This window comes from Anolis sagrei, chromosome 4 (genome assembly GCF_037176765.1).
Source record: "Anolis sagrei isolate rAnoSag1 chromosome 4, rAnoSag1.mat, whole genome shotgun sequence".
Taxonomy (NCBI): Eukaryota; Metazoa; Chordata; class Lepidosauria; order Squamata; family Dactyloidae; genus Anolis; species Anolis sagrei.
In genome coordinates, this window is record NC_090024.1 from 91,427,292 (window position 1) to 91,438,463 (window position 11,172).

The following is an 11,172-nucleotide window of genomic DNA, read 5'->3' on the forward strand; positions in this document are numbered from 1 at the left end:
TCACTAGTAGCCCCTAATGACCTTATTGCTCATGTCTAGATGTGGATGTAGAATGTCATGATTCATATATTTTAAGATGAACTTTGGAGAATTTACAACTCCATTCATGAATTTGACATTAAGAACTTCCACTTAAATTTCTTCTTCTAACTAAAAAACACCCATGCAAACATTTGTTAAATAGTATGTTGAAGTATCCAATGGGGCTATACTACTTGATATTTGTATTGAAATACGCATTCATTTTATCCAAAGCCTTTATATACTGTCTGTTTCCAGGTCTCAAAATAACTCTCAAAGTTAAAACAGGTACAGATTTTAATACATATAACCAAAACAAGTTGTTTTTAAAACATAAAAATGGATAACATTAACAATTACTTGAAATATACCCCATGAAAAAAAATTAAAAATCCTCTTACCTGTTTTGACTCCATATTTCAAGGTATCCCTGCAGTCAACAAGTATTTGTTCCAAAGGTTGTGGTTGATCGGAAAGTTCCACACTGAAGCCTTCTAGCCCTTCCAGAAGTTGATGAGGGTGATGGAAATCCAATACTTTACTTTTTCTGTCATAGGTCTTCTTGATGTAACTCAAGAGAATATCCACCATTTCATGAAGGAAATGTCCTGTAAATTCCTCTCCATTCCGTGAAGGCAGCAGATCTAATGGGGGGAAAGAATCAGGCAAGCTACATTTAACAAATTTAGGATTCAGGAAAAGTCATGAAGGTGAAAGTGTTTTCATAAAAGCCTGACATGCTTTTGGAAATCACTTTGAGTCCCACACTGGGAGTTTGCAAGGAGATTCCACTTGGCCTTTAGAATCTATAACAGAATGGGAAAACATCATAGACAAATCATTTATTCATTTTAGTTTTATACATTACCTTTGAAATGACAAATTGTCTGAAGTAGAACTCCAGGTATACCACATGACAGAAGGAGAGCATGGAAGGAAGCTCCAAAATTTGTGAGCAGCCACCGAGAAGGCTTTTTCCCTTGCTTCCACCCAATATAGATACCTAAAAATATGGTGGGTCTGTGACAAGGGCCTCATAAACAAAAAAGTGGTTGGGATCCACTGCACAATTCACAAAGTTATGAACAATAAAAAGAAAAGCAAGTATTTTACGATGCCATCCAACCAAAGTTAAACATTTCTAAATCCCTTTGGTTTCAACAAGAGAAGCAATCTCAGTTCATGCTTGAACTGGAATCCCATGGGGATAAAAAAAAAACTGCACGCCTTCAACAGAACTGACAGTATGAACTTTAAATAGGGTGAACAACATGCATTTTGTAGGCTGTTTCCACCAAAAGCTGTTTTTGCAGATCTTATAGCCCTGACCATCATTCTGTCAACTGTCACTTCTGAAGGATGCACACATTTGTCTTAAAGGACCATTGCCAGCATTTTAAAGACTACTAGAACTATGGTTCACCTTCAAATCAAGTCGTGTATCCTCTGCATGCTTTGGGTTTTTTTTTTTTTTAAAAAGAGTTTGTTTGTGGAGCTTCTGAAGTTACTATAGTGTATAACATGCGCCAGAAGAGGACATTGTCACTCTTAACAAACAGCAAAATTAAAAGATAGTAAATGCACATGCTACCCAAAAATATCTATGAAATAATAAGAGGGGAAAATAGTAAAAACCGGGGGGAACCATTTTCTTTAGCATTGCATTTCATGCCTTTCCTTTAACAACTGGATAATTGCTGTCTCCCTCATCAAACTTATTACTCCTACTGTTTTAACAGCAATCGCAATTCGATAAAATACAACTTATTTATTTATTTATTTATTTATTTGGTAGTTTTGTCTTCTCACCTCCATTCGAGGGACTCGGGCCGGTTTCCAACATCAATATTACAGACCATCATTATCAATCAAATCAAATCATTTATTTCGGTCATTGACCAGCACAGAAAATAGTTACATTTTCATACAAACTTGGTATGTTTGGTACATTAAAAATATAAATATAACGACTGAAGCACAATATGGGTGAGGGAGCAGAAGGGAAGGGGAAACAGGGTAAAAACAGACCATCATTAAAACATCATATTTCTAAATCACACTAAAACATTAATACATTGAAACAATTAAAATGGCAAAAATACAATCATATGATTACAGTGGTCAGTCGTCATCAAAGTCATTATTCATTGTCATCCATCCATATCACAGGATCATGGCTCATTCGTTGAATGCCAATCCCCAAAGCCAGGTTTTCACCTGTTTCCTGAACATTAAGATCAAAGGGGCAGTTCTGATCTCCAGTGGAAGGGAGTTCCAGAGTTGAGGGGCCACCACCAAGAAGGCCCTGTCTCTCGTCCCCACCAGCCGCACCTGTGAGGCCGGTGGGATCGAGAGCAGGGCCCCTCCAGATGATCTTAGTAATCTTGATGGCTCATAGGGGAGGATACATTTGGACTTAGACATCTAACACATGTCATCATACTCAACTACCTGCCTTTTTCCACTTCCAAGTGAATTGAGAAATCTGGAGTCAATAGCTACCTGATTTTTAAAATGCCCATTTCTAGACAGTTTAAAATTGGAGTCCCATAGGCAATCCCCGGAAGTAGTCTTATGACATTCGATGGCCTTAGTGGGGCTCCATTTTTAAAGGGTCTAGAAACAGGGGGAAGCCTGGAAGGGATGAAATCATAAGTGGTGCTTTACATCTCACTGATATTAGCGGAATTTTGTTCTGAGAAAATCCTCTTCCATATACCTTTGCATTTGTACACAGAGAAAAAGAAGTATGTAGGCATACATTATATAAATTGATATTCCAGACTACCAAGAACCTTACCTGACGCATAGATATTTGAAAAATTTGTCACAAAGCTCTCAATGGTAGAATCTTTCTCTTTCTCCTCACATTCTCCTTGGAAATTAGGAAGATGCTTTTGCCTCCACTGGCAACTTTTGGTATGAACATGTTCATCTGGGAAAGCAATATGAATGTTATAATTTTAAAAGTATACATATGACAGATAGATATATTAAATAGTCAGCTGGTTCACAGCTGTAAATCAGCTTGGTTACACCACTAAAGTCTGCATTGCTGCATGTTGGAATAGGAAATGTATAAAGCTGTTGTTTGGGCAGAAAAAATGTAAGTTTGAAAATCTGACATAAAGGAGATAATTCTTTTTAATTTTTTGCATCCCTAAGATTTACCAAACTAGAGTGTTGTTATATCGTGTAATGTATAGCTATAGAGTATGCTCTGATTCCTCCATGTAAATTCTCATAAGCTTGAACTGCTTAGTTTTCTCTCTTCGTTTTGTTTCCATTATCTAACTCTGGACTTTGTTCTCAACTGACATACAAACATTTCCTGCCTTTGGTTTTTCACAATAAATACTTGAAAGATAGACTCATATGCACTTAATGTGGGTATTCAGTTCACATAGGAGATGATAATCCTATGAATAGAGGGTGTGGATCTGCTATGACTTTTTAAAAACATTTGGGACTTTTGTGAAAAATTCACTTATGCAATACAAATTGTATTTAAAAAGAAAAAAAGAATGCAAAGTTTTTCTGAAAATTATTTTTTAACAACCCCCCCCCCTTTATATGGAAAAGCATTCTAAAATATGGGGAAATTCTTGTAATTTTAACTATGGGGAGAAAACTTAGGAAATTCTTGAGTGTAAGAATGAAATAAGTGAAGGAGGATTTGTGGATACTACCTCATCCTAGTATTCAGCTCTACTGATACCCACAAATTTCAGTGAACTGTCTGAGATTGTAATTCTATGGGAACCATGCATAAATTTCTACATTACATGGGAAATATACAAGGTAGGCCTAAATTCCATATACCAAAACAAAAATATCAGATTTCCCAATGTTTGCAATTTTGGGAAGGGTGATTTTTGTACACCAATCGTGTAAACAAAGTGACATTTTTCCCCATTTCAGATTTTCCTTAACATTGTGTGGATAAGCTATTTAAAGCAAACAGCCAACAACTGCATATTTAGAGCCGATTGGGATAATTTATAGAGGTGATGCAGATATTTGATTTGGATTGAGACCTTGTAAAGAGCTTGTTTATTTTACCTTATGTTGTGCTGTATGTGTATATGTTTGCCAAATGTTTTTGATACGACCAATAGGCTAATCAATAAAACGTACTCAAATTCATTGCTTCCTTGACACAGATGCCACCAGCTGCTATGGGTCTTATATTGCTATTATTTCTATTGTCCTTCTGTATGGAGTAGTTTCTGACAATCTTTCCACTTTTTGGAGGAATTTCTGCATTGTTAACAGTATTAAGAGGACTGGCAACAGCATTAAAATAAATGGCTACACAAAAAGAAGGTTTACAAAATATGAATATAAATATTTAAATTGCCCCATGATAGCTAAACAAAGAAGTTCAATGAAAGCATTCTTTCATTGAAAAATAAGAGTGCCTCCTTTCTCACGTGGCTTTGGGGCATTCAAACAAAAGACTAAATCCATTGCCCACACAGTTACCTGTTGCATGGCCTTGCCTTTCTTTTCTTTTTGTCCTGTGTGCCTTAAAAACATCAAGAGGAATTCCAGGAAACCAGCTTAATTCTATTGAAAGCTTAGTTGAACAGCATAATACAGAGTAAATCTTTTTCTCTTTTGTGGCAGTTGTTCTCCCATTTTCTTTTCATGGGGAACAAAACCTGTTATGAAGTTTTCTTTTAAAAATATTACTAGTCCCTATTTACTTGCCTTCTCTCCAAGCCCTGTGAATAGTAGATTATTGAGCTAGGTGTGTTTAGCTCAAAGAAAAGAAAGTTGAGAGGGGACATGATAGCCATGTTTCAATATTTGGAAAGCTGTCCCATTGAGGAGAGGGAAAGCTTGTTTTCTGTTCCTCTAGAGATTCGAACACTGAGCAAAGATTCAAATTACAAGAAACAGATTCTAGCTAAACATAAGAAAAACTTTCCTGATGGTGAGGACTCTTCAACAGTGAAATATGCTACCTTGAAGCATAGTGGAGTCTTCTCTGGATATTTTTAAGCAGGCTAGATCGCCATTTGTTGGGAGTGCTTTCATTGGTTTTTTTTCCCTACATGCCAGAGGTTAAATCGGATGTCCTTTGGGGTCTCTTCCAGCTCTATAAATCTATGATTCTATCATTCCTCCCACTATAATAGACCTTGCAATTTATTAGGCTTAGGAAAAATCATGCTCACTTCATCCCATCTGAGTTCAGTCCATTGTTTTGTTTAATGCCTTACCTCATTGATTCTTCCCACCCTCCTCATTCAGCCACTGATTTTCCACATCTTACTCAGAGTTCTAGATAGAGAACCAGTGTAGTGTAGTGATTTGAACATTGTACTAGCACTCTGGGAGATCAGGGTTCAAATTACCATTCAGCCATGGAAACCTTGGGCAAGTTATACTCTTTCAGCCTCGGAGGAAAGCAAACACAACCCCCTCCCCAAATAAATCTTACCTAGAAAACCCTATAATAGGTTCCCCAGAAGGAATCTTTGTGTTGATTCCTAGAATTCCTTCAGCATGTTCATTCCAGTTTTCTTATCAGATTGCAAGACTTTTTCTTCATCCCACAAGTATCAGTATATCCCTATGTGAGCGAGTACATGTCCTCAAGATGCTTGTTGACTTATGGCAACCTCATGAATGTCAGAGGGTTTTTATTAGGCAAGGAATACTCAGAGGTGGTTTTGCCAGTTCCTTCCTTCGAAATATAGGTTATAACACCTGGCATTCATTGGTGGCAGGGGCGGCTCAACCCATTAGGCAAAGTAAGCATTTGCAGTATAGCTGATTTTGCCTAGGGGTGCTCTTGGGGGAAAATAGACCTTGACATATGTGAGTTATAGTTACTGGGATGTATAGTTCACCTACAATCAAAGAGCATTCTGAACTCCACCAATGATGGAATTGAACCAAATATGGCACCAGAACTCCCACGACGAACAGAAAATATATATCAGTGATTGGTTGGAGGGGGGCACCAAAATACTGTTTACTTACTGTTGAAAATTACCTAGGGCCGCCTCTGGTTGGTGGTTTCACATCCAAGTACTAATCAGGACTGATCCTGCTCTTGGTTTTTAAGATCACATTTGATCTCATGCCTTCAGGATATTTAGGCCTTGTATCTCTACGGATCTACTCATCATGATTAAAATGAACTTTTTTAAAAAAGCAGCAGCTTTGATTATGCAGACTTTTCCTACCTATCTTTCACTTATGCATCAAAACATAAACTAATGCATAGGGATGCTCATCCTACTTCCAAATGTTGCTATGCCCTAATTCTGAAATCCATGGATTGAACAGAGCTCTGATCTTATAGGGTGCCTAAATGTGTACAATAGCATAAATGTGATAATACTTTTCTGGTGTTCTCCTCAGCATCCTAAATCTTCCCAAACTGAGATTTAGTGCCTAATTCCCGAGTTATACCAAGTCAGCAATCTTATCCTATATTCATCCTGTGCTTGTGACTAAATACATATTTTGTGGCTTCAGTTTCAGATTAAGCCTTCCTTCCCTTTTCTTCTAATTCTTTCCCATCAAGCCAGACAAAGACCTCAGGAGAACTAAAACGCTTCCTCATTGTTTTATGAGACTGACAAAGATATCATTCTATTGTGGGTTTTAGAGTATTTAGAATGTTTGTTATCTTTGTTATTAATTCATCACAATGCATCTCAAAGGACAAAACAAAATAAAACATGAAAAGCCTGATATTTGCCTTGCTCCCTTTGATTTTTCCTTAAATGTTCTCTGTGGAGAAGAAACAATATTTACATATTTAATTACTTGATTTTACATACAGAAAGCAGGTGTCTCTAAACTTATTTGCATACAATTATCTGCATGTGCAAAATTGCACCTGCTTCAAATTGAAGGCTACATTATGTTTACCGATCCCCACTTATATCCAGGGTCCTGGGTTTTTATTTTATGACATATATTACAATTAGGATTTGTCATTAAACTATTTTGCACTGAAAATGCAAATGTATTTTTCATATTGCCCAGACACCGTTTTTGTGTGTGCACATGTGCTTTTATATTTCCTAATGGAAGCATGGGAATTGTTAAATGACTTTTTCACTTATGCAAAATGACACTGAAATAATTATAAAGATATAATCTTTTTACAAAGCCAACTCCTTTCAAATCTTTGCCAAAAATGTTCTAATCACAGGCGGGCAAGAGAAACTGAAATAAGGAGTGTTTATTTACAATTGTATCCATTCAGCCTTCCTCACCCTTGGCAAAAAGTCCACAGAAGATTATGGATATTTCCTGGGTAAATAAAAGTGGCTGATTATAATACCAAGACATATGAAGTGCATGAGCTGGTCAGGATTTTTTTTCTTGCAGTGAAAAGTGGATACTTATTGGCAATAGTACATGATTCATTTACACCAGGTCTAATCTTTCAGCTTCTCAGATATTATTGATTTGCAACTTTCCTAATTCCTCACCTTTGACATTACTGGCTAGGAATGCTGGTATCTGCAGTTCAACAATACTTGAAGCAGAGAGGGAATATATATATATATATATATATATATATATATATATATATATATATACGCTCTGTGCGTAATGAGTACCCTAAAAGCAAAAGAACCAATGAACGAATCACACCAAATTTGGCAACAAAACGTCTCACAACACATGGAGTGACAATTACTTAAAAAAAAATATGATTTTGTCATTTGGGAGTTGTAGTTGCTGGGATTTATAGTTCACCTACAATCAAAGAGCATTCTGAACTCCATCATCGATGGAATTGAACCAAACTTGGCACACAGAACTCCCATGACCAACAGTAAATACTGGAAGGGTTTGGTGGGCATTGACCTTGAGTTTGGGAGTTGTAGTTCACCTACATCCAGAGAGCACTGTAGACTCAAACAATGACGGATCTGGACCAAACTTGGCACAAGCACTCAATATGCCCACATATGAACACAGATGGAGTTTTGGGGGGGAATAGACCTTGACATTTGGGAGTTGTAGTCCATCCAGTCCAACTCCCTTCACCAGAGCAAGAAAACGGAATCAAAGTCCTCCCAACAAAGAACCATCCAGCCATAAATACAGATAGATATATATGATTCACACACACACAGATATAGTATCATAGATTTGAAAGGGACCCCTAAAGAACAACTATGATATGTTTCATGTTTGAGGGTGGGCAAACCAGACACTCTCCACATCAACACTAACAAAGAAACAGCAAGACATACTATTTTACCCACAAGCATAAAGAAATTACATATATTAGAAACCAACACTTTCCCATTACTTTATTTTCCAGATCAACGGACTGGGCCATAGCAGTGCATGGCAGGGGACAGCTAGTGTGTGTGTATGTGTGTATATACCCATTACAAATGGGGTTCAACTGGTTACCCGCACCTGTCGGCGTAGGGTAGACACACACTGAGCCAGTCAGTGTAGTGTGCGTGCAGCCCCAGACATCCTTTTTATTCTGAAAGCTATCAAGAAAAGAGCAGATTTCCTGAAAGAAGAACCAGGAAAATAAGACTGACTGTAAATAGAAGGTCAGTTGCTGTCCTCACCTTTTTGCCTTGTTTTTTTTTAACTCATGTTCTATTTTGAAATGGTCATATGTCTGGTCAAATAAATAAATAAATATATATCCAGCCAAACATGTTTCTTGAATGTCAAAGAGAAACCTGGGCAGACAAAATCTTACCAGTTCAGTACTTAGTTCTACACGAAAGTTGCACACAGGTATAAAGAGGGAAGTTAGTCAAACTTGTTTAGTGTCATACAATGATGGCTTTGGGAATGCTGCGATTCAGGCCCGTAGCCAGGATTTCATTTCAGGGGGAGGGGGCTGAATTTTTTTCGGGGGGGGGGCTGAGTCTGAGTAAAAGAGGGTCTACCCTAGCAAACCTTTTGTATCATTACCCCAATACCCCCATGCATATGGGATATATTGAGTATGGTGATCAGATCATGATATGAATAAACATAACAGTTTAAATAATGCACCGGTAAGGCCTTTTCGTGAACCACCATGAGAATTTCGGGGGGGGGGGAGGGCTGAAGCCCCTCAAGCCCCCCCCCCCCCTGGCTACATGCCTGCTGCAATTAGGTGGTGCTACAGAGAGAAGCACCCAGAATTGAACATAGCACTAAAGATAAGGTCTGATCAGTGCAAAATGTGAAACTATGGAAACTATGCTTGGAAAATAGCATCCATCTTTTTTTTTTTTTTTTGCTGCAACATTTTACTGCTGGCTCATATTTGGCATATGATCAGAAACTAATCAAGTCTGAATTTCTCCCAACTGCAACTAATTCAAGCTACTCCCTTTGTCTACAACTAATAACCAGATGCCAAACTGGAATATTAATTTGGAATAGGAGTGGTAAGCCACCTTAGAGATAAGCCCAGATAGGAAAAGTACCTGCTCGTTTCATCATAACCATCAAGGTAACCTCCAGTGAACCAGTTCTATTACCTTTTTCTTACTATAAGCTAACAGAATCAAAGGATTGGAAGGGATCACAAGGAGATCAGCTAGACAACCTCATTTAGGCTCTCAAGTTCCATCAAGTCAGATGGAATTGCGCATTTAAGTATGTCATACAACCTGTTCACACACATTCCAGTTTTCTATCTGCGCCTGAACACATGACCAAAATACAATATCTAAACTCTTTCTAAAAGGACACAATTTTTATCTTTCTTTATATCTATACTATAATTTTTAGACAGATAGAACAAATACAAGGGGTTACTACTTAACACCAAACCATTTTTCCTTGCAGGAATAGAAAATAAGTGTGAGGCACTAGGAGCAATGACTGTGATAATATCATATGATACCCTCGGTGAATTCAGTTCCAAAATATAAGCAACTATCATAATGATTCTCTTCCAGTTGCCCTTAATCATCCATGGAGGAGAGTGTTATAGGATGTATGCTTTTGGTGGTACTTTTTAAAAAGACTAAATTAATTACATTAAACACCTGGTGATTTTTGAATAAGTTTTTGAGATTATGAGAATTTATCTGTAAATAAGAGATCAATCTGTATTTCTTCTTCTCTTTGGCTAAAGACTGAAGGATTCTGATGTCAAAATTTCCTGAACTTTAGTTATAATTGCAACATTTCTTTTTCTTCTTTTTAACAGCCTCTTTAATAACTAGTGACATTTGAAGACTTACTTGTTGTGTGGGTAACCATCTGGAAATCCATTTCTTTGCCTCTTTCAATAGCCTTGCATGTAGAGGAACATCCACTGTAGAATAAGTCGTCAACAACCTACACACAGAGACATCAGGCGTATTTGTTGTTAAACTGATGTGTTTTCTTACGGAGCACATCTTTTGTATTTGTTGAATGCTCAGTGCCTCTGGGTGTGTCACTTCCTTGTTAAATAAGTGGGGTGGAGACAAAACATTCTGACTTCTTTTCTGTGGGTGTTTCCTTTGAAAGTGATATTGTTGCTCTACAGTTACTGGGATTTTCTCAGTTTGTTTATTCAGGCACAGTAAATTGTTGATTTTCAAGAGACAAAAGTAAGGAAATGGCATTTTGACATAGGAAACAGCTCCTTCCACACAGCTATATAAAATCCACACTGAACTAGATTATATGGCAGTGTGGAGTCCGATAACCAGGGGTGGCTCAACCCATTACGCAAAGTAAGCATTTGCAGTATAGTTGATTTTGCCCAGGGGCGATCTTGAGGCGCTCTTGGGGGAAAATAGACCTTGACATATGCGAGTTGTAGTTACTGGGATATATAGTTCACCTACAATCAAAGAAACAGGGATAAGGGCAGATACGCCCAGTTAAATGCGCAATTCCAGAGGTTAGCCAGAAGAGATAAGGAACTATTTTTAAATAAGCAATGCATGGAAGTGGAAGAAAACAACAGAATAGGAAGGACAAGAGACCTCTTCCAGAAAATTAGAAACATTGGAGGTAAATTTCAGGCAAAAATTGGTATGATAAGAAACAAAGATGGCAGGGACCTAACAGAAGCTGAAGAGATCAAGAGAAGGTGGCGAGACTATACAGAAGATCTGTATAGGAAGGATAATAATATTGAGGATAGTTTTGACGGTGTGGTGAATGAATTAGAACCAGACATCCTGAGGAGTGAGGTTGAATGGG

The 11,172-nt window shown here is 37.5% G+C and overlaps 1 protein-coding gene across 1 annotated transcript in view; it reads right to left on the reverse strand.

Moving 5' to 3' along the window:
- The window catches only part of LOC132774520 (glutamate decarboxylase 1-like), a 32,281-nt gene extending 21,887 nt beyond the window's left edge, over nt 1–10,394 (reverse strand). The window contains exons 1-3 of the mRNA XM_060774697.2: nt 10,218–10,394; nt 2,822–2,956; nt 423–665 (exon numbers count right to left, since the gene is read on the reverse strand). Coding sequence (XP_060630680.2) covers nt 423–665; nt 2,822–2,956; nt 10,218–10,248 — 409 coding nt within the window. The 5' untranslated portion in view covers nt 10,249–10,394. The remainder of the gene's footprint in view (nt 1–422; nt 666–2,821; nt 2,957–10,217) is intronic.
- Between the last annotated feature and the right edge of the window lie 778 nt (nt 10,395–11,172).